We start from the raw sequence: 25,075 nt of genomic DNA, 5'->3' as shown, positions 1-25,075 counted from the left end.
CACTGGTTTTGAGGGGGGCGGGAAGGCAGCTGCTCTGGGTGGAATGATTTAAAGTGTGAAGAGGGCGCAGTTTGCTGGGTACAATACTGCCCAGCACAGAATATGTTGCAGAATGTAACACAAGCAGAGAGCGGCTTTGTCCCTGCATGTAGGCTAAATCGTAGTACTACATCCACCCCCTGCCTGCACAGTACACTGTACTATTCTCTGAGCGACAGGAGAGTGGAGCAGGTGAGCACATCAAGTTGGGAAGGTATCGGTTGTCAATGCTTTCTTCATTGACTTTTTCTCCTCTCGTGCTTGGACAGCAGCTTCTCTCCTCCCTCTCCAGTCTATATGAATCCAGTGTCCAGTGTTTATTTCTGCCTGCTCTGGACTATGACAGAGCCCATTCCTCTTCTGTGTAGTACCCCCTCCTCCTGTTCCCTTCCCCTCGGACCCCTTCCTCTCTGCTTCATGGCCAAACTGAGTGGTGTTCTCTCCTCTCTCAGCTGACAGGTAACAACACACTGTTAGGTTTGATTTCATGGTTAATTGCTGTGGCGGTAACTGTTCTGTCACATTCTATTTGTAGTAAGGGCCCATTCACAAGAGGTGCAAACATGTGTCTCCCATGCAGGACTGTCTTTTACCAGCATGGGGTGTATAGGTGTTGTGCACATCCCAATGCCAAGTGCTTCATTCATTTCTACTGGGACATGAGGCTGCCTGGACTCAGCCACTGTAATCTAATATGACATGCAGGTGCGGGTCCCAATAGAAGTGAATGGGATGCTGGCACTGGGATGCACACAATGCCCGTACATCCCTGTACTGATAAAAGAAAGCCCTGCACAGGACACACATGTCTGCACTGCATGTGAATGGGCCCCAAAGAACTCATATACATGGAGGCTTAGTGAGTTCCCCAGGCATAAGAAAACAATAAGAATTTTACACAGGAGCTAATAAAGCTGGTCATAGATGGATGGAAATTCAACTGGTCCATCAAGGACTGGATACGTTTCACTCCATCTATGGCCATTTTTGCTAAAGTTGAAGTCCATTTTTAATGATCAACTTCTCTCAAACCAGAAGAAATGTTTCCTTCTATCTGCAGTGCTGACATAGATGTCTCAGTGGAAAGGATTCCCTCATCCACCTTAGTTGTGCGTATGGGGGGATATGCTCACTTTTTTTGATTGGACATGGACTGAAAAAATATGTAATGTAGGCAGCATCTTATCTACTGATATTTTATTAGACTATATATAATTACACTAAACAGTTCCACGGGTAGACTTGGCACTCTATGTTTGAAGTAAATGCCAAGGTGCTCATCCACAAAGAAATTCATATAAATCATATAAATCTCCTTGAGAAAGATGGACTGAGCTTCACCGTAACATTGACAGCAAAAACAGTGATATTTTTGATCTTCCTCCTCTGCAAGACCCGTGAGTGCCTCTAAACCAGTTTTGGATTTATATAATTATATTAATGTATGCCAATTTATTGGAATATATATCCATGTTCATTTTTTTTTTGTGTCAAATTCAAATAGACTAGACCCTGAATTGATATAACCTTTGTACTGTTTACAAACCTTGTGCCGAAGAAGCAGATCCAGGTTTGAAATATGCTGATAAGGGTTCTTTTATATGATTGTGGTATAATGGTGTCATTGTCAAACAAGTGAAAATATTGGACACAATGTAATACATTTCCTTAAAGAATGATTTTAAAGCCCGCATTTGGGAATTAATTACAGTCCCTGCCCTCGAGGAACTTACAATCTAAGGTCCCTAACTCACATTCATCTATATATACAGTATATATGTACATGCATATATATTCCAATTTAGACAGGAGCCAATTAACCTACCAGCATGTCTTTGGAGTGTGGGTGGAAACTGGAGTTCCGGAGGAAACCGACGCAGGTACGGGGAGAACATGCAAACACCAGGCAGGTAATGTCATGTTTAGCATCTGAATAGACAACACTAGTGCTGGCAGGCAGGAGTGCTAACCACTAAGCTATTGCGCTGCCCAGTTTTTTTTATAATTGTTATAAACTTTGCTATAATTTATATATATATATATATATATATATATATATATATATATATATATATATATATACAGGGCCGGTGCTACCACTAGGCAAACTAGGCAGCCACCTAGGGCGCCTGGCCACTGGTGTTCCTACTCTCTCCCCAGTCGCCGCTCCAATTGCACCTAGTGTCAGAGGTGCAGCGGTGGCAGAGGAATGTGTCTGTGTCCTGACTCCCGAATGAATGGAAGCAAGCAAACATTCACTGATGGGCACTGGTAGGCTGCATTGATGGGCACTGGTCTGAGGCTGCATTGATGGGCACTGGTCTGAGGCTGCATTGATGGGAACTGGTCTGAGGCTGCATTGATGGCAACTGGTCTGAGGCTGCATTGATGGCAACTGGTCTGAGGCTGCATTGATGGGAACTGGTCTGAGGCTGCATTGATGGGCACTGGTCTGAGGCTGCATTGATGGGAACTGGTCTGAGGCTGCATTGATGGCAACTGGTCTGAGGCTGCATTGATGGCAACTGGTCTGAGGCTGCATTGATGGCAACTGGTCGGAGGCTGCATTGATGGCAACTGGTCTGAGGCTGCATTGATGGCAACTGGTCTGAGGGTGCATTGATGGCAACTGGTCTGAGGCTGCATTGATGGCAACTGGTCTGAGGCTGCATTGATGGCAACTGGTCTGAGGCTGCATTGATGGCAACTGGTCTGAGGCTGCATTGATGGGCACTGGTGAGGCTGTATTTGATGGGCGCTTAATTAAAAAGGTGGGGTATACATGGACAGGGAAAAGGGGATGGAGTCAGGGGTAGGGCCAATGGGGGGCGGCAAAATGAGGTTTTGCCTAGGGTGTCCAAAATCATTGCAACAGTCCTGTGTGTGTGTATATATATATATATATATATATATATATATATATATATATATATATATATATATATATATATATATATATATATATATTGTGTGTGTGTATAAGTCATTGGTGTTGCACACAAAGTCACACTTTCTGGGTAGGAATGTAAAAGTATAACTGTAGAAAAGACAAATCAGACAACTGTATTTGCAATGAAACAATTCCATCCATCTTTTATTAGAAAAGAAACTTACAATGTACATGCAAATATATACAAAGGTAACAATTTAAACAAAAAGTTTCAATAATGCTCTTTCTTAAGTACAAATATTTTAAAGAGAGATGAACTTGAATGCTATTCCAGTGATTAAATAGATACAGCTATTTACAAAGTGTAATGCTTAAATTAGTATTTGGAATATATACTCATATATTTTGTAATCTGTACTAAAGAATTTACATACAACAGTTAATATAATGCCATAGCCTGCCTTTACAACACAATTCTTTAACCTTCATGTTATAATTTACCCTGAGAACATCTGCAGAAATCTGTCATCTGCAACAATTCTTCTTCCTCAGTGGAAGCAATATACAGAACATGATTGTGTGCATAGCAAGGGTCTTCATATCCCACTGTAAAGCAGTCAGAGGGGCATCCACATTCGTCTTTTGGAAAACTTACAAAGACATTTTTACAAAATCCTGAGAATCTAAAACAATATATATATTTGTATATTTTACTACCTGTTTGAAAACCTATACTGAGGGACTATGGAGACTACCACTTCTGTTGAGAATGTGAATGCTTGGCTCTCATGCTAATCTGTTGGCTAAAATACTTTTGGTGGCATAGAACTAGGATAATATACGGATCAGTGTCTCAGAAAATACTGAAGGCAAAAGCACAGGCAACTAGCAATTTTAGAAAACCATCAGTAAATGGTATCCCCCTATTTATCTCAGTGCATGTTCCCTTCATGGGAGCAATAAACAATTGCTAATATGGTTATATACATAATCTATGAAAAATAGAAAATGTGTAAATGCTTTAGACCTGAAGACATTTGCAATAATAAAATTGTTACTCTAGTATGGAAGGATGGCTGTGAGATTTTCCTGCATACAACAGACTCCCATTTGTATAACCAAATTGTAGCATACTGCAGCCAACTTCTTTATAGGCCTCTTAGTAGGGGAACTCTTAACAAATAAGGCTATGGGGGTTATTTACTAAAGGCAAAACCAATTTGCACTGAAAGTGCACTTGGAAGTAAAGTCACTGTAGATCCGAGGGGGACGTGCAAGGAAATTAAAAAACAGCATTTTAGCTTGCACATGATTGGATGATAAAATCAGCATTGCTTCCCCTCATTTCAGATCTACCCCTTAGATTTAGAGCGACTGCGCTTTCAAATGCACTTTCAAGTGCACTTGCAGTGCAAAGTGGATTTGCCTTTCATGAATAACCCCTATGATAGTTATCCAAGGCTTAGGCTGGCCATTTTTTTAATTCAGCCTGCAGGCCGATTCCTCCATTCATGCTATACAGTGCAGATGGGAAAATCTCCTACTGTGCCAATTGTATTTTGACAGCCGGCCCCTCCAGCTGTCAAAATACCAAAACAATTGCTGTGCTTGAATAGATGCGGGAACCCCTCAAAAGTCTTACAGTGTATAGCCAGCTTTATTTGTACATGTCAGCTTTTATTACAAGGTGACCCATAAAGTACTGACTAATATATTCTGATCTGCTTTTGTAACAGCTGGGATTTCTGCATCACTTTAAAATATTACAAACATAAAAATGTGATCACTGTGAATTTGGGGCAGTCCTCAATTCATAGCTTATAAACAATCATAGTGAAACAGGGCCTGTTGTACGCACTGATTCATGTGTAGTAAGAATTTCTGAGCTTACACGTATACCTGACACTACCTATTGTGAAGTGCTCCTGGGTACAGTATGTAAATGCATGTTTCCTACGGAAGATACGGCTGCCAATTACAGTTGCTTTGCTTGGATACCTTGGATGCTTTGCATACAGTTCTTGCTACCTACAGTGCTAAGCAATGTACTAATGAATGCTTCCACCACAGGAAAAAATAAACACTTGTACACAATACAAATGTAGATGCACTTAGAAGTAATGAATGCAACTGGGTTGATTTACTAAAGGGGGTAAAGCATATGCACTTTGCAAGGGTGTGTTCACTTAGCTTTGTAAATATAGTGAAAAATCGCTTTGCAAAGTATACCCAATCATGTGCAAGGGAAAACTTGAATGAAGTTAGCATAGACTCCCCACGTTCACTAAGCTAAGTCAAAATTCCCTTGCAAAGTGAACATGCTCTACTCCTTTAATAAACAATGAGATTCCAAATGTAAGAACTAAATCCTTCATGGCTTTTATATTGCTATAGTGTCAGAATTAATTATATTTTTATTTGTTTACTAAGCACAGACACTTTTTTTTTACTTTTGATTGTTGAATGTCTATCAGAGCAATTTGGGTGTAGCCTTCATATGAAAATAATTAACGCTGTGTCTAAAAATATATTTGCATTATTATAAGTAAGAGTTTTCATTCTAATGCTTTGTATTTTGCATTAGGCAACCTTCACATCTTGCTTGCCTGGTCGATTTTTCTAGCTGGTGCGTCATTTGTACATGATGGCTAATACACAGACATGATAAAAATGAAGGTGTTTTTGCTTTAGTGTACCATATGTACAGTACTGAGTGATGAATAGTAACAAGATTCCAGTATTAAAATAATGTTACTAAAACAATTCTGATTGTAGAACTATCCAGATGATTATAAAAAGATCTATTCACCAGTGGTGAAAAATGCTAAAGCATACCATAGAGCAGGGATCTGCAATTAGCGGACCTCCAGCTGTTGCAAAACTACAAGTCCCATCATGCCTCTGCCTCTGGGTGTCATGCTTGTGGCTGTCAGAGTCTCGCTATGCCTCATGGGACTTGTAGTTCTGCAGCAGCTGGAGGTCCACTAATTGCATATCCCTGTCATAGAGCATGGTGTATACAATCTAAATAAATAATGGTGGTATTACCCATCACAGTCTGTCAGAATCCTGCTGTTATTTTTCTAGTTTAAGTTTGAAAATTATAGCCAGCACCTGATTTGTTGTTGCGAGCATCCAAACTGCCTACTGTGGAGATGCCAACATGCACCAGTGATGGAACAATGGTTTCAAAGGGCACATTAATGACCACTCATGGCCAAGAATTAGCTCCCCTGATTTCACACTTCCCTCTTTTAACGGGATCTATTAAAAAGTTGTAAGTGGTTTATGTGCATATGAGGTCTGCATAGCGTTATGTGACTAAGGGTATACAAATTTTGAGAATTCAAAATGATAAATAAGCACAAGTAATAGAAGTTTAAAATGTTTTTGTGCCAAGTCCTTCCTGGTCTGCAGTCTTTACTTGTTTGGGATTTTTAAATGTCTTAATAAAGCTTTGTATTTGAATGAAAAAAAGGTTATATACAACAATTGTTTTGTGGCAGGATAATTTCCAAATGGGGGTTTGAAAAGTTGATTGAAATTTCATACTTCCCTACTGAATAGCCTAATACTGCAGGACAGCTATGATAATGCTGAATTACTACGATACTCATAAAGTATGAGAGTCCCTTATAAATGTAGACATATATACAGAGGGGTTAGCATATTGATATCCAGAACAATAACGAGTTTACAGTTACTTAAAGACTGAAAGAGGACTAAGATAATGGCACTATGGCACCAATGGCAAGAGGGCAGCAGATGGAGAGGAATACCTACTTAGATAATGCTGGGGCTTGGTGCTACTCCTGCTCTCATTCCTACAGATTCATAAAACTTTAAAAAAAAGATGAATTCACATCCAACTGCTCAGTTTGATCATTTGCCATAAAAAAAAATATTCTATCAAAAGGTATGTGCAAATTGATTAAACTGATTGTCATTTTTCAAAATGGCTGCTCACATTTTTTGACCAGCATCAACTCTGTGGAATGTTTCTTGCTCAGCACGGTTTGAAATAAATTGTGACATTAAGGGTTATATGTACATCAAAATTAGAAAATAACATAACACATCTTTATATATCAACTTATGTATATTACAAAAAAGAGTTTTAAAAGTAAAACAGTATTACATCTTTACAATGTAGTTATTCACAATCAAACTCCATTTAATACTTAAGCCATTGTTTCATTTAGTTGTGCTTAGTAGTTCCCAAGTCCACTTACAGCTCATGTGCTTCCCATTATCAGAGAGGTACAGGTGCATTCATTTTATAGGGGACTTTGTAGACCACAGTTGAGACCCATTGGTTTAAACAGTGGTTTGCCAAAGGTCATTTAAATGATAGTCAAAACGAGGCGCTTTAAATTGTAGAATTCCTAAATAGGTTTAACGTATCGCAGTTCTGCGATGTTGAAAATAATTAGTAAACTTTATTTAGGTACTTAATTCTTTGACTGGTCTTAAAGCCGGGAGTTCCGCCGTTTTTTTTTAAAAAAGCCAGCAGCTACAAATACAGCAGCTGCTGACTTTTAAAATAAGGATACTTACCCGCCCAGCGCGCCCGCGATGTCGGCACCCGAAGCCGATCTCTCGATCGTCTCTCGGGTGCTGCCGCCGCCATCTTGGGTATGGGAATCAGGAAGTGGAGCCTTTCGGCTTCATTTCCCGGTTCCCTACTGCGCATGCGCGAGTCACACTGCGCAATGAGGATGGACCCGCTGCCTCTGGGATCTGTGTGTTTCCCAGCAGGAAGCGGGGGACTTTCGGAAAGGGGCGTAGATCTACGCCCCTTTCCGCAGAGAGCTATCCCGGAAGTGGGTGCAGATACCTGTACTGTACAGGTACCTGCAACCCCTCCCCCCTGAAAGGTGCCAATTGTGGCGCCGGAGGGGGGGAGGATTCCAATGAGCGGAAGGTCCACTTTAGGGTGGACCTCCGCTTTAATGGGGCATGTAATACCTGAAGTAAAAAAAAAAGGAAACCATGGTGAAGCTCATGCTAACCATGACAACAGTAGTGGAGCAAAAATAGATTATTAATGGGACATCATGTAATATTTTCAACTTCTCTTAATCTTTGAGAATGATGATTCAACTTTAAAAAAAAAGCACAAAAAGAGTAAAGAGAAAAGCCATTGAGCAAAAAAACACTTGTGCTTAAAGCAGAAGTAAACCCATCCATTTAACAGATTCAAAAAACTGTTACATTCCCGACACGTGCTGGGAATGTAACTGTCACATTGGCTGTGCTCTCAACCGAACTGTTAAACCATCCAATGGCTGGTGTCATAACTGATCACATGTGCAGCATCATAGCAGTTGAAGATTAAACAGAGACAAGATGGCAGCTTCCTTGGCTGAAAACGATAGGAGGATTGATTTCCACTTTAAACACATCAATGAGTACCTTAAATATATGCTGAAAAAATGTAGCAGAAATGTTAAGGGGAATAAGCATAAAGATGCATAAAGATGCCATACAGGAATTCCCTATAGAGCTTTACCCATGATTAAATTATGGAAAGCATAACAATAGCCAATGCCAACTGCACTATACATTCAGACTATGGGGGACATTTTTTTAGTAGAGATAATTAAATTGCATCTATTGTACTGGGCTCCTACTCTGGAATAAACTAGCAACCCCATAATAAAATTTGCATGAATAAGCCAAGTAAACACCCTGGCAGAAAGGTTATAACTTACAGATATTATTTTACCCAGACAAAGTTCTGCTATAGCCTTTATAATAGCCCTTTGTCAGAGCAGGTCATCACACATTGGAGAATGAGGAAGCGATCTTCGCATTATCCTTGAACTCAAGGGGTTTTAAAATGTTGTTTTGTTTTACTTTATTTGAATAGCTATATTGATTTGAATACATTTTAAGAGTTTTACACTACAGTGCCTTGCAAAAGTATTCACCCCCCTTGGCATTTTTCGTGTTTTGTTGCCTCACAACCTGGAATTAACTTGGATTGTTTGAGGATTTGCATCATTTAATGTACAGAACATACCCACAACTTTGAAGATTTTTTTTTATTATTGTGACGCCAACAACAAATTAAACAAAATAACAGAAAAAGTCAATGTGCATAACTATTCACCCCCCTAAAGTCAATACTTTGTAGAGACACCTTTTGCGGGCTATCACAGCGCCAAGTTGCTTTGGATAAGTCTCTATGAGCTTGCACATCTTACCACTGGGATTTTTGCCCATTCCTCCCAAAACTGCTCCAGCTCCTTCAAGTTGGATGGTTTGCGCTTGTAAACAGCAATCTTTAAGTCTGATCACAAATTTTCTATTGGGTTGAGGTCTGGGCTTTGACTAGGCCATTCCAACACATTTACATGTTTCTCCTTAAACAACTCAAGTGTTGCTTTAGCAATGTGTTTGGGGTTATTGTCCTGCTGGAAGGTGAACCTCTGTCCTAGCCTCAAATCACACACAAAGTGGTACAGGTTTTGCTCAAGAATATCCCTCTATTTAGCACCATCCATCTTTCCCTCAACTCTGACCAGTTTCCCAGTCCCGACTGCTGGGATGGTGTTCCTTGGGTGGTGTGATGTGTTGGGTTTGCGCCAGACATAGCATTTTCTTTGATGGCCAAAAAGTTAAATTTTAGCCTCATTGGACCAGAGCACCTTCCTCCATACATTTTGGGAGTCTCCCATATGCCTTTTCATAAACTCAAAATGTGTCATTTTGTTTTTTGCTGAAAGTAATTGCTTTCTTCTGGCCACTCTGCCATAAAGCCCAACTCTATGGAGAGTACGGCTTATTGTCATCCTATTTACAAATACTCCAGTCTCTGCTGGGTAACTCTGCAGCTCCTCCAGGGTTACCTTAGGTCTCTGTGTTGCCTGTCTGATTAATGCCCTCCTTGCCCGGTCCATGAGTTTTGGTGTGCGTCCTCTCTCTTGGCAAGTTTGCTGTTGTGCCATGTTCTTTCCATTTGGTTATGATAGATTTGATGGTGCTCCTAGGGATCATCAAAGATTTGATTTTTTTTTTATAACCTAACCCTGACTTGTACTTCTCAACAACATTGTCCCTTACCCGTTTGGAGAGTTATTTGGTCTTCATGGCAGTGTTTGGTTAGTGGTGCCTCTTGCTTAGGTGTTGCAGGCTTCATAACAAAGGGAGTGAATAGATATGCACATGCCAATTATCAGTTTTTTATTTCTGAAAAAAAGTTTTATGTATATATTTTGCCAATTTTACTTCACCAACTGAATCATCACATAGAATCCTGATTAAAAAAAACATTGAACTAAAGGCTGTAATGTAACAAACTAGGTAAAAAGCCAAGGTGGTGAATACTTTTACAAGGCACTGTATGTGGAGCATCTCTCTCTTGTCTTCCCAAGGTTACTTCTTTGAATCGGAGGTGAAGGTGTATTGTGGATGGAAGTGGCGATACCTCACTTACTGTTTACTAATTAGAGGGTCATATTCTTGTGTTAAGCCTATGAGTGTGGCACTGGCGAAGGAGCACATATTTGGTGTTGTTTTATACCTCTTTTCACTATCTTTACATTTTATTTTTGCACAAGTTTGATATTCATGGCAATATTTGGATTTCTCATTGACTTCTGCTATGTGGATATTGCCATACCTTTCTTGTTTTTTTTTTTTTCTTTTTTATACAGTGTAGACAATTTATTCATACTTATTTTTGATTATTTATATTTCCTGTAATTAACACATCACTATTTAACTTTAGGTTGATATTGTTAGCATTGGTGTGCTAGCAGTTTTTGCTCTTTTTTCAACCATTAGCACAATTTTTTGTTGTTTCAAGCATGATCTAGGGAATAGATTTAGCACGCTCCGACATCCATTTTCTAGAGTATTCTGATATAGGCAACATTCTGAGATGAAACGTATGTCATCTATTAATAGGATTTTTTTTTTTATTGCTATTAATAGTCACAAATTGTCAGCAGAACATTTGTTGAGTGCAAAGCATGTTAGGAATGGAGAGTGGTTTTTCCACATGTCTGAGCAATCTGTTGCTGGTTCAGGGAGAAATCCATTTTGAAAAATGAATAACTATCCTGTTACGGAAAGGCTCTATTGTTTACCTATATACACACCAAATAAAAAAAAAAAAAAAAAACACTTATTAAAGTTTTTCTTCTTCTCCTTATAAGGCCAGAAATAGTCAATTTTAGATTATTTCCAACCGTGCAACTAGAAAATCAATTTGGAGCGGGTATGTGTAAAACACAGAGAAGAGTCACAAGACCCTCTGCAGCTTAGGTAATGCACAGTATTCAATGTGAGCCTTCCAATGTAAATGATATCTTATCCTGCCTCCAATAATAGCATTGTTTTATAATTTGTGAGGAAGTTCAGACACATAGGGTAAAATATTTATGTATTTTTGGGAGTAAAACAAAAGTGATTCATCCCTCCAAAATATAGTTTTCAACCATTTAATTCTCACACGGAAAGTGAGTCTTGGAAAAAGTCCAGGTGGATGAAGTATTTCAGATGTACAGTATATATATATATATATATATATATATATATATATATATATATATATATATATATATATATGAAACTGGGGTGTAAGTTGATGTTATCTTTGCCTTAGCTCTTGGCTCTGAGGAAGAGGCCCTCAAAAACACGTAAGCCTTTGGATGCTACAAGAACTTCACACACCACTGGCTGAGCACTGTGGACCCAGAGGCTGTCCCGTCTACATCCTTTTATATGCCCACACTTGTTATGCATTTTTAAGTAGATCACTTTTAAAGGGGTTGTAAAGGTAAATGTTTTTTCACCTTAATGCATCTATGCATTAAGGTGAAAAAACATCTGACAGTGCCTGCGCCCCGGGCCTCCCCCCCCCCCCCCGTTTTACTTACCTCACCCCTCGAAAATCCCGCGCTCGCCCCCGCCGTCCTTCTTCGCCACTCAGCCTGGCCGCTGATTGGCTGGAGTGGATGGATGGAAAGCAGCGCAGCCATTGGCTCGGGCTGCTGTCAATCACATCCACTGACGCGGAACGCTGGGGGGCGGGGCCGTGTGATACAGCGAGTGACTATAGCCGCCGGCTGTATCACTGGAGCGCGCCCGCAGGTGCTTCTCACCATGCGAGGGAGCTCGCATGAACGTGAGAAGTACCTGCGGGAGGAAGCAGAGACAGCCGCCGAGGGACCCCAGAAGAGCAGGTTCGGGGCCACTCTGTGCAAAACGAGCTGCACAGTGGAGGTAAGTATAACATGTTTGTTATTTAAAAAAATAAAAATAATTAACTTTACAATCCCTTTAACTTTTCAAAATAAAATGGTTATGTTGGTGGTAATGCACAAGTTCGGTGCCCTCTCTCTTTTGTTGTTTTTTTTTTTGTAATATTACAATGCTGTACTAATTCTTATCATCATCTCTAAAGCACATGGAAAGTTGTCAAACATGTTCCTCATAGATAGCTGGTCCTGCCATAAGAGTCCCCTGTCAGGGACTCATAAATCCTCATTCTCACCTTGTCTCATGGCCTCCAGCTAGCTCCCACTAGTTTGCAAAATATGAATATATGTATAGTTTACCAATTTTAAAACCCGCAACATCTGCCATGATCAGAAGGTGCTATGCTTATGGCTGGGTTTGAGGGGTTCTTGCAGAGGGGGGCAGTATTAAAGTTTGGCCTGACCTACCAATGGCCATAGGAATGCTACTGATGTTCCTGCATCTGTTGTGGTCAGACTATTGCAATAAGGCTATGCTGTTATTTAAAGTTGTGCTGCTTTTTCTCTGTAACGCAGAAGGTGGCAGGCTTCCCTTAAAAGTCAGCTTCTTATTTACTAGTAGGGGTAGATGATGTAAGAGTAGAGATTTTAAACAGTTTTTATGCAAATGGTCTTTGCAACATTACAGCTTTCATACATCCTGCCCCATGGATCTATAGTAGTATTGCTCATTTATTGCAGCAAGAGACATAGTGAAATTCTGACCGTTAAAAACCACTATGAAAAAAAAGTTACATATAAAGGCAAAACATCTCTCATAGCTTATCATAGTCTTCCAGATCTCTTACAGTGTTATTTAGGATATTATATAACAAGTAAACCAAAGCATTGACAATTTTGCCTGTATAGTCAGGTTAAATTGCTTTACTTTGCAAATAATTGATTATTTAAAGGTTTACAAACATTCACATTGAAAAACTGACAGCGAGATAATTTTGTAACAGAGTGTAAGGAGTTATGATGATGGCAAACTTAGCCCTTGTACACGCGGTCGGACATTCCGACGGAAAATGTCCGATTGGACCTTCTTGTCGGATAATCCGACCGTGTGTGGGCTTCATCTGACTTTTTCCGTCGGAATGTCCGACCAACAAAGTTTGAGAGCTAGATATAAAAATTTTCCGACAACATGATCCGATCGGACTTTGTCCGATAGTTTGTAGAGAATTACGATCGGACAAAGTGCCACGCATGCTCAGATCAAATTCCTAGACCAAAGCTATTGGCTACTAGCCTGAACGTAGTCCCGTCGTCACTAAATAACGTCATTGCGTTCCAAACGATCGGATTTTCCGACAGCTTTGTCTGACCGTGTGTATGCAACACCAGTTTCGAACAAAATCCGTCGGACAAAATCCGACGGATTTTGTTGTCGGAATGTCCGACCGTGTGTACAAGGGCTAAGAGAACTAAGTATACTAAATCATCTGTGCTGGAAATCCTCAATACTGTTTGCATTGTTGCAATAAATAAGCCTGAGCACCTTTAAATAAGAGAACTACAACAAACACAAACAAAAATATATGCAAATAATGTTAAAATAACTGAAAATTGTAAACACTGATTCCTTTTCCAAAGCCACATTAAAGTGAAACGAAACCCTCGTATCCTTAACAGACAGGAAGCGGCCATCTTAAGCTTCTGTTTGATCTTCAGTTGTCATGGTGCTGCACATGTGATCAGCATTGACATCAGCCATTTGACTTTGGCTTGACAGTTCGGTTGAAAGCAAAGGCAACTGTGTTAATTATTATTCACAGGATGCTTTGAACTGGCTAAATCAGTGGGTTTAGTTCAGCTTTAACTCTTAGGCCGCGTGCACACGGGCGGATTGTCTGGCCAACTAAGTTCGTCAGACAATCCGACAGACAGTCCGTTCAAAATTTGCATGAACGGACCACACACGATGAGCAGATAGTCCGCTGAAAGCGTGCGTGATGACGTGTACAGCACGTACGACGGGACTAGAAAAACGACGTCCTATACACTGCAATGCAACCTTCAGCCGTGTAAATCCTTTCTGAGCATGCGCCATACTTAGTTCGTCCAACTTGCCTACACACGAGCGGACTGTCCGCTGAAACCAAGTTTGGACGGACAAAACCAAGTTTGAACGGACAAAATTTCGGAAATTCCGTAAGACTTTGTTCGTCAGACAGTCCGCTGAAAAAGTCCGACTAAGTTGGACAGACAATCCGCCCGTGTGTACGCGGCCTTAAAGTAACTATTAAGAAGACCCTACCACTTTGCCCATTCAGGGCAAAGTGACAGTGACTTTCAAGTCCATGCTTTTACTGTGATATTCACATTTATTCCTTGCTTATTTGCAGCTGCTACAAAATACTGTGTACTTTAGGATATGGGGAGGAGAGCATGTGGCCTTCCCCCATAATGCATCGCTCAGGTCAATCAGTAGGCCTGTGCACTGTGACATGGCAGAGAGGAAGACATCATCCCTCCCTATAAGCTCTGACATCAGCTAACACTTGGTATTTTGAGGCGGCTGTGACGGAGGAAGGATCAGAAGGGGAACATTGTAAGGATAAGAATAGTTTGTTGGGGCTTTAAAAAGACACAATGAGATTGAAGGAAAAGCGGTTTAACCTTAAGCTGCGTAGGGTTTTTTTTCACTGTCAGGGCAATAAGGATGTGAAACTCTCTTCCACAATAGGTGGTGTCAGTGGGGAGTATTGATATTTTAAAAAAGTCTCTTGGATGGGCATATAAGTGAACATAACATACAGGGATATGGGAAAGGATTATTAACATACACCTATACAGATTAAACTGGATGGACTATTGTCTTTATTCAACCTTACCTACTATGAAACTATGAAACCCAGTCACTTTACCCTGAGTAGGCAAGGTAAAAGGGTCTCTTTAAAGGGTCAGACCACCCAATTTTAATATTTCATTTATAGCTAAAGTTGGAATGAGTGACATCTTGGCATCTTGTATTTCATAAGAATTTTGGTTGTGATAATTTACATTTCATAGTTTAGGACTCCATAATATAGCATATATGAGAACTCCAACATGCAGATTGGGATGCCCTCATAATGGCTACTGTAGGGGGTTCAGGCCTGGAAACCTAATTGCAGAAATCTTACCATTAAAGCTCTTGAGGGATATAAGAACATATCATAAAAAAAAAATCCAGTGGGCTCACTTTCTGTGGTAGGCTGAAAACACAGCCTCTTCTGCAATTAATTCCCACTTTGTTTTGTCAGCCCTGCCTTAATTTGTTCCCTGCTGGATTACAGAACACTACTTAACCCTATCTCTTCTTATACCTCTTCACATGCATACACTGATTTTTTTTTTTCAAGCAATATAATGCTGCTGCCTTGGCTCCCTAGATCAGTGATAGCGAGTCTTGGCACTCCAGATGTTTTGGAACTACATTTCCAATGATGCTCAACTACACTGCAGAGTGCCAGAGCATCATGGGAAATGTAGTTCCAAAATATCTGGGGTGCCAAGGCTCGCCATCACTGCCCTAGAGCCTGACCACACACAGTGTTTAGGGAAAGGGCTGCTGGGAGATGTAGTAGTTTGGTGGTGGGTTACCTACATGAAAAGTAACTAACCTACAGCGCTCTGCTGATCCCTTCTCCCACCCTGCATGGATTTTATAACTGGAAATAATGTCACAGGAAATGCTATAAGCTATTTTTGCAAGGTAAAAAGAAGAGTAATGCAAGTTCAGGAGGATGGTGATTGTTGGGGGGGGGGGGGGGGTTCATATTTATACGAATCCTTTAACTCTTTAAAGAGGCTGAACCATGACTTTGGGTTAAATGCTGTATAGGGTAGTCAGGAAAAGGAGTATCTACATGTATTAACTTTCTGACGAATGCAACTAAAAAGAACTAACTCCTAAGGCTATATTCACACCTCTGCCAGGTGTGTCTGCAGAAGCCTGACATTGCACCTGCAATCCACTAATCGCAGGTGCAATGCTTTATAGGCTGCATGGTAAATAAAATAATAAATGCACATTTTTTTACATGCAAAATTATGTGCATTTATTTATTTTTTACAAAAGGTGAACATAGCCTTTAGAGAAGCTACGGCTTTCCACCATGCCAAGAGATGTATGACAAGCCAACACACCAGCCCCAACAGAGAGGACTGGCAGTGTACTCTCTGTTGGGGTTTTGCCAAACTGAAATTCAAAAGGGCTCCTCATTCCAGGGCTCTCCTAATTCCACATCTATACAAATCCTTTTACTAAGAGGTGCAGACAGTGTAGAGGAGACACTGTGAATGTAATGCTGGAGGTTGGAATGTAACCAGACAGCATTATTGGGACAAAATTCAACATAACATTCTCTAGATATGAGACATATTCAATCAATCAGTTAAGTGTTTGAGTGACACGGTTGCATAATGTTGTGTGTTTTTACAATACAGCATAACTAGGAAGAAGGATTTCATTTTAAACAAGGACTGATAATAGGAATAAAAAATCTGCTGTGCTAGGTGGGTTAATGGGTTTTGGAATGTAATTATCCGGGATGATCCCAGGCCATTGCATACTTGTCCTGTTTAAATGCCCCTATGTCTACCTGTATGTTCTCATGACTCTTGTTACCAAATGTACACCCGTGTACTATATACTGGTTGAAAGATATATTCTGTTTGTTCATTTGTATGACCTTTGTATAAAACTAATGTGGAACAAAAAAAAAAATAGGTCTGTGCATTGTTACTTTTTTACGGTATAAAGTGCTGGTCAGTGATAATGCTCTGTTCTAATAGTACTGCCAGTGCTTTGAAAATTGATGTATTTTATTAAAGTGATATTAAACCTCAGATTTTAAGCACTGATGTAATCACTTACTCAGTATGCAGCTTTTTAGTCTTTAATTATTGCTTATGTTCCTGTTTTAGCTGGTGCCATGGCCGCTGCCCCAGGCTTCCTGTTTCAGGGTGGCTCCTTTCTCTTGAAGTATTTGATGGAGCCACTCTTGCATGCAGAGACTAGAGATGTGTCTCCCTACACTGTGTGCATCAATTGAAACACATAACCTTGTAGCCTAGGATGGCAAGGAATTCCCCTGCTCCCCCCCCCTTCTTCTATCTAAAATACTGACTGAGGCCTGTACTATCCAATGTTAGCCCTTTCTTGTGAAGACCGGAAGTTTGGTTAAACAGCACAGAGGAAGCAGGAACCAGCAGCATTCAAAGTTGTAACTGCAAGTGCTGGGAAGATATTTAAAAAAAAAAAAAATTTATTGGGGAATATGTTAAAGTGGTTGTAAACACTCTCCTATACCCAGTGAAGTGAATAGACTCAGGTGATACACAGATGAAACATATCTTCCTACATAAATTTTACTTGTATATCTGCTGTCTTTCTCTTTCTACACTCTTTGGAAAGTGCAGATCTTGTTAGAAATATTTCTTCCTCTTTCAGCAGTGGGAGGGGAGTCTGGGCTTACACTTTGTGAGAGCTGATTGGAGGAAAGGCACACAAACCCCCTCCACATAGGCAGAGGAATGAAGGAGCATGCAGAACTGTAGTGTGAGTAGACAAGCTCTCTGCTTATCTACCTCTAAGCTCCCTCCCCGACACAAATTTCCAACTACTGTTATCTTGTGTGTTGGAGAACTTGGCAGAAGTGACTCTGCTAATAACAGAGCAATGAAGTGACAGAAAGACACAGCACTTAGAGCTTTGGAAAGAGATACATAAAGATATACGTGCCTAGGTCAAATTTCATGAATGGGGTTTACAACCACTTTAAGCTAAAAACGCTGATGGTTTATTACCACTTTAAGTACCATAACAGCTTGCAAAGTTTTCACTGAACCTCACTATGAAGAGAAGTTTTTTTTTCATTTTTCATGCAGTTTTCAGTATATCACACTTTCCTATTCATTACAATAAGGGTCTTAAAGAATAAGTGCACTTGTCACACCCCAGGCTCTTTCTGTGGTACATTGTTATATGTACCTGGGATATCTGTCTGTGAATGCCCGCAGCCCTGGGGATACACAGCAAAACCAATTACTATAATTGCAAATAACCTACCTCCATTCTCTTAACATTATTTATCAATTGTCTACTAATACACCAGCCACAGTTGGAAGCTTACACCTCTCATGTGAGTTTAGGACCAAGCCCATGAAACAAAATGCATTTAAAGCGGGGTTCCACCCTAAAGTGGAACTTCCGCTGTTCAGAACCCTCCCCCCCTCCGGTGTCACAATTGGCACCTTACAGGGGGGAGGGGGGTGGAGATACCTGTCAAAGACAGGTATTTACACCCACTTCCGGGCATAGACTCCCATGGGAGTCTATGTCATTTCCTGTCCTGCCGCGCTGTCTGCTGGGACACACACGGGTCTCAGAGACAGCGCGGACAATTCCTATTGCGCTGCGCGACACGCGCATGCGCAGTAGGGAACCGGGAAGTGAAGCCGATTCGCTTCACTTCCTGATTCCCTCACCTAGAATGGTGGCGGCAGCAGCCGAGAGCCGAGCGATCGATCGGCCTCGGCTGCCGGCATCGCTGGAACCCGGGACAGGTGAGTGTCCATTTATTAAAAGTCAGCAGCTGTAGTATTTATAGCTGCTGGCTTTTAATATTTTTTTTTTTAGGTGGAATCCCTCTTTAAATACAAGTTATTCATTAATGTAACTGCCCAATAAAGAAAAAAAGGAGTGAATCATAAGCTATGTAATTTTTGTCAAAATAAAACTGCTTTAAACAAACCACAGGATTAATGTAGTCATTATACCAATAAAAAAATCCCAACTAAAACAATTAAAAACATTCAAGAAACATTTTCTTGATGAGCAAATAAAATACATTTGGGCTCTAAAGTAATAACTACTAAAATCCACAAATGTAGACTTAGTCAATAAGGCAGTAGTACAAAGAACAGTGATCATAACCAACAGTGCAGTAGCCAAGAGCAAAAAAAAAAAAAATAGTTTGCCTGATCAGTGACAGTCAGTAGATCTGAGGAATTGCTGGGCTGTTGGCACTCGAAGTGTGCAAAACAAACCTTCACAAATGGTTGCCTAAAGAAAAAGTCCATTGACCAGTTCTGACTGTGTTATGATCTACAGCAGCTTTTCGCAACCTTCTCAACATCGAGGAACCCTTGAGAAAAACTTTCCAGGTCTCAGAAAAGCCCTGCTAATAATTATTGTGTCTACAGCTCACAGTACATCAGCGTGACTGTCACTGGGACAAATTTGACGAAAGCACCGTACACACTGGCCGAATATTGTCCAAAATCAGCCCGTACAGTAGATACCGTCTGACATTCGGCCTGTATGTACAGATCCTTGTTTGACAGAAGCCAATCTCATGACCTGGAAAAGCAGCAGCCAAGTGGTATCTGATCATCTGATCAGCACTCTCAGCCAATGGTTGGGTTGCAAGTGCTGACCGGTGTGTTCTGGCGGGGGGGGTCCCCCTGTCAGAGCAAAATTGCACAGTGGAAAGATCACCGTACTAACATCAAATAGTACAAGCTGCTAATTTTTTTCTCTCGTAACAAACATACTATTTGTACCAGTCATTACATTTGTGGTCACCTTGAAGAATGTCCCCCTTGCAGATAGCTAAAAAGACAATAGGTGTCTGTTATTTATTATCTTATGCCGCGTACACACAATCGAATTGTCCGGCGTACTTAGTCCGGCAAACAATCCGGCGGATAGTCCGGCGGACTTTCTACCGAACAGACTTGGCCACACACGGACACACAGAAAGTCCGGCGTTTGCTAGCGCAATGACGTACAGCACGTACGACGGGACTAGAAAAAGGAAGTTCAATAGCCAGTAGCCAATAGCTTCCTTTTTGTACTTGCTTCTGAGCATGCGTCATTCTTAGTCCGCCGGACTAGCACACTGACGAACGTATTGTCCGCTGAAACCCAAGTCCGGCTGAAAGATTGGACTGCAAAAATACTTTCTAAGTCCGCCGGACTTTACGCTAAGAAAGTCCGCTGAAGCCCACACACGATCGAATTGTCCGGTGAATTACGGTGAAGTACACCGGACAATTCGATCGTGTGTACGCGGCATTAGAGGCAGAAGTTGCTTACTGCTCAAGTAACCCCCAGCAACCTCTGGAGGAACCCTAGGCTTCCACTGAACCCCGGTTGAGAAAGGTTGATCTGCAACACGTGCATCTACACATCTTTCTGGAAAAGCTGGAGGCACAGGCCTAAAACCTGACACTGGTGTATGGAGCTGACGCAACTGCAGAAATAGCGATGATAAATAGCACAGTTGACTCTGCTTTTATAATAAAAAAAAACAAAAAAGACTGATTTGATTTATACCTTCATGTTGTTATTATATAACTATGCTTTCCTGCAAAGTTTTCCAACGACAGGTACGTGTTGTGCTAATGTAACCTGTGTATGGCACTGCTGGATGACTTGTACTGGTGAAGCCCTCTGGTATGTCCATGTCACCAGTATCTGAATGAACCATGGATCAGCTGATGAACTGCTCATTTGTGTTGGTAGCTTTAGAGCAGTCAGAACAAAGATATGATTGCTTATTGGTTGCTATGGGATACTGCATTATGTTGCTTTTTTTAGTTCAATTAAATGGCAGCATACAGAAATTCAGCACTCTGTGGACCATAAGTATGTATTCATAGTGAATTCTCCTTTTTAAGGAAAGCAGTATTAATTATTAATAACAATAAAAACATAACAGAAAGTTCAAATCAACCACATTCATTTGCCTTCAGAGATACAAATATGGAAGCCGCCATATTGAGTTTTCGTTTCAATAAAGTAAAAGCTAATATTCTCTTAATACTGTGATATCTACAGTGCCACCTAGTGGCCAAGGTCATTGCCAATTCTTCATGGAGATTTTATAATATACTTTTTTACAAGAGGAGCCATATGAGCTATGCACTATATGGAGCATTTTTGGGGTGCTGTAAAGCATAACTGAGAATGCCGAATAAAGGCACTACTGTAAATTATTATGTAAAAATGGGTCCCTATCCTTATAAAAGATATACAAGGTACCAAACTTAAATGCACAGATTTAATATTTCTTCCCGATATAGAAAATATGCTATGCACATGAGGTCACCCTCCAATGAAAAATATGATACACTGACAACGTTTTTTTTTGATTGTACAGAATAATAGGATCACTGTTAAAGCTGAACTCTAGCCACCTATCCAAACACAATTAAAACCATTTATGAATTCATTTAAAAATCGCTGAATACATTTTTTACAAAGAACTAACATAAGGGCATGAATTTGTCTTGTAATCCATTGCACAGCAGCAGCTCTATTGCTCTGCACAGTGCTACCTGTGAATATGCTTCACAGAGGGGAGGGGGGAGCAGAGAGATGACCTCGGCATGCAGCGGCTCCTTCGCAAATCACTGGCCAGGACAGGTCCTGCAGGAGGCAGTATTTACTCAACTGCAGAGTATTCTATAGAGTAGTCCAGGACCTGACCTGTCTGCAAGGGGTGCCTGGATCACAAGCCTGGCTAAACAATATGCCAAATCTTTTGGCAGCTAAAAAGATTCATATAAACATATTCTGGCCGTGTATTCAGGTGTTTGGAGTTCAGCTTTAAAAAAAACTTCAAATACCTTGACACTGTCATTGTCTCTCCTTATAGCCACGAAGGCCAATTAGTTGCAGACTCTAGTGCTTAACCCATCCATACAGAAAACTAGGCCTTTGCTTTGTGCATCCAGACATGCTCCTGCACACACTGCAAAGACTGGAGTGATGAAGATTCGTACAAGCAGAAAGAGGGGTAGCATATGAAGAGCAACCCCTAGGATGATAAGAAAAGGCCAGGCCTTATTAGAGGAACATGCCAACCAAGATCTCAAGTATGCCCCATTTGTGCTAGCTATAGATTGCTGAGAAATCTGTCAGTTATACTAGTCGGGAAACCCTGAAGCCCTATAATACTACTACAGGCATTGAACCATAACAACTATTAAGCCCTTTTAACAGACACAGCCAGCACAAATGTATTCATTTGAGAGGTACAATGTAATAAAAGACTCTTGTGTGGAAATATGTACATTTACACACATATAAATAGTTCAACCCGGTGCTTTGCATAAACTACAGTGCCACAGTAAGTATAAAAACTTTGGAAAATTATTGCACCTACTTTACTAAAAATGCCAATGTGCACTGCAATAACTGAGAGAATTAGACGGCTCCTTACATTGGAAGCATCATTGTTCACTCAGGAGGAAGAGCATTGAAACATTATCACTAATGATCAAAAGTGTCAAACAAAAACTGTTTCTGTTTCTCATAGTAACCAATCAACTTCACCCTTCTTAGCCCTTGTACACACGGTCGGAGATTCCGACAACCAAATCCGTCGGAGTTTGTCCTTCGGATTTTGTCCGACGTATTTTGTCCGAAACTGTTGCATACACGCGGTCGGACGAAGTTTTCGGAAAATCCGATTGTTCAGAGCGTGATGACGTTATTTCGTTACGACGGGACTACGTTCAGGCTAGTAGCCAATAGCTTTGGTGTAGGAATTTGATCTGAGCATGCGTGGCACTTTGTCTGATCGGAATTCTCTACACATGATCGGAGTATGTCCGATCGGCCCAGTTGGTCGGGAAATATTTCCAACATGTTGGAAAATTGGGTCCGACGGATATTCCGATGGAATCAGTCCGATGCATACCACACACAGTCAGATTATCCGACGACACGGTCCGATAGGACACATTCCGACGGATTCTCCGACCGTGTGTACAAGGGCTTAGCCCTTGTACACACGGTCAGAGATTCCGACAACCAAATCCGTCGGATTTTGTCCTTCGGATTTTGTCCGAAACTGTTGTATACACACGGTCGGATGAAGTTGTCGGAAAATCCGATCGTTCAGAACGTGATGACGTTATTTCGTTACGACGGGACTACGTTCAGGCTAGTAGCCAATAGCTTTGGTGTAGGAATTTGATCTGAGCATGCGTGGCACTTTGTCCGATCGGAATTCTCTACACATGATCGGAGTATGTCCGATCGGAGCATTTTGTCGGAAAATATTTCCGGCAAGTTAGAAAATTTGGTCCGACGGATATTCCGACCGAAACAGTCCGATGCATACCACACACAGTTGGAATATCCGACAAAACGCTCCAATCGGACACATTCCGTCGGAATCTCCGATCGTGTGTACAAGGGCAAAGGCCAGTTAAAAAAAAAAAAAATAAGAAGAGCTGATTGGTACAAAACAGTTAAAACACTTCTGTTTACAGAGCCCTAGGTATATTCAAGGCTCTTTATTCCATATGGCTTATCAAACATCAACTGGTAAAATATAAAGTACAGAAACAATTAGTCATGTGCGCCGCTGAGGCTCTCAGTACAAGCTGTTCTGGCTGAATTCTGTATATACTGTATACAAGCAGTGCTCAGACTGGATCAATGTATGGTAATACACACATCTTGCTATAATATACAAAAAAAAATCACTTATGGAAATAAATACAGTTTGTCACTTGGCTTTATATTTCCACCTGCAGGTTGTACTTCATAAAAATGTCCATTTTAGCTGCTATATAAAAATGACTGAATCTAGTGCAAAACATAAGAAGCCTCTGATGAAATACTTTTACACCTTCGACTGCCTCTCATCCGACCACTCTTGCTTGGTGCTCTGCAGAGCTTGTGTCTTCTTCTCATCCACTTGTACATAGTCCACTCTCTGCTCTTCAGACAGGAAAGGTTTCTTAAATTAAAAGAGAACAACAAAAAAAAAGTTAGATACTAATCTTCAAAGCACAGAGACACACATGAAAGATTTTCAGGTGCGATAAACATTTTTTCATCCACTGACTAATGAACATCACAAACATTTTCACGCCCATAGAACTATTTTCAGTTTTGCTGCTCAGTGGACAGGAAAACCACTTTACTAGCAGATAAGGATTGCTCGCTGTAGGTTTTTGAATCTCTGGCTTGAGCTGGAACAAGTATGCAGACCAGGAAAGTAAGATATTCTTATCGGTATACTTGCTCTGGGTTACAGACTTTGAAGAAAATAGAATTGTTTTAGTGCAAGGGCCTGCTCTATTGAATACAAACTAATTGGATAGTTTAAGCATGTCCTCATATTGCATAGCTTTGTTAAATCTAATGCCGCGTACACACAACCAGACTTAGGTCCGACAGACTTTCGACGGAGTTCTGACGGAGTTCTCACAGAGTTCTGACGGACTTTCCGAATGAACAGACTTCTCCACACACAATCACACCAAAGTCCGACGGATTCGAATGTGATGACGTACGACCAGACTAGAATAAGGAAGTTCATAGCCAGTAGCCAATAGCTGCCCTCGCATTGGTTTTTGTCCGTCAGACTAGCACACACACGAGTGGATTTCTCAGTAGGAACTGGGTCCGGCGGAGTTCTGTCGGAAAAATTTGAAACATGTTCCATTTCTAAAGTCTAAGCAGCCCACACACGATCGAATAGTCTGCCGGAATCATTCTGTCAGACTTTTGATGTTGAAAAGTCTGGTCGTGTGTACGCGGCATAAAAGGTGAATGTAGAAAGACTGTATGGTCATATTGTAATGTGGTTGGTGAGACATAAGCTCCCAGGTTTTTTGCTGCAATGGGGCAAAGGGCATAAAGGAAGACGTGAAAATAAACTTAAAGCTCCACTGAAAGCCTCCAAAAGGAGAATACATAATACAAATAATGAATAGTTCATATTTCCTTTACTGGTACAATGTCTGAAAAATATGTACAAAACCACTATGGCAGGGATATGCAATAAGCGGACCTCCAGCTGTTGCAGAACTACAAGTCCCATGAGGCATAGGAAGACTCTGACAACCACAAGGATGACACCCAGAGGCAGAGGCATGA

General features: G+C 40.8%; 1 protein-coding gene across 1 annotated transcript in view; it reads right to left on the bottom strand.

Annotated features, from left to right (window-relative positions):
* Positions 1-10,557: 10,557 nt before the first annotated feature.
* GAB3 (GRB2 associated binding protein 3) overlaps positions 10,558-25,075 on the bottom strand; it is a 215,323-nt gene continuing 200,805 nt past the window's right edge. The window contains exon 10 of the mRNA XM_077478760.1: positions 10,558-23,930. Within this exon, the coding sequence (XP_077334886.1) occupies positions 23,814-23,930 (117 nt within the window). The 3' untranslated portion in view covers positions 10,558-23,813. The remainder of the gene's footprint in view (positions 23,931-25,075) is intronic.

The sequence above is a fragment of the Lithobates pipiens genome, unplaced genomic scaffold (assembly GCF_037356315.1).
Source record: "Lithobates pipiens isolate NorthernLeopardFrog02 unplaced genomic scaffold, aLitPip1_a1.2 Scaffold_1, whole genome shotgun sequence".
Taxonomy (NCBI): domain Eukaryota; kingdom Metazoa; phylum Chordata; class Amphibia; order Anura; family Ranidae; genus Lithobates; species Lithobates pipiens.
The sequence above is the reverse complement of the archived record's forward strand: the minus strand, read 5'-3'. Positions and strand labels throughout refer to the sequence as shown.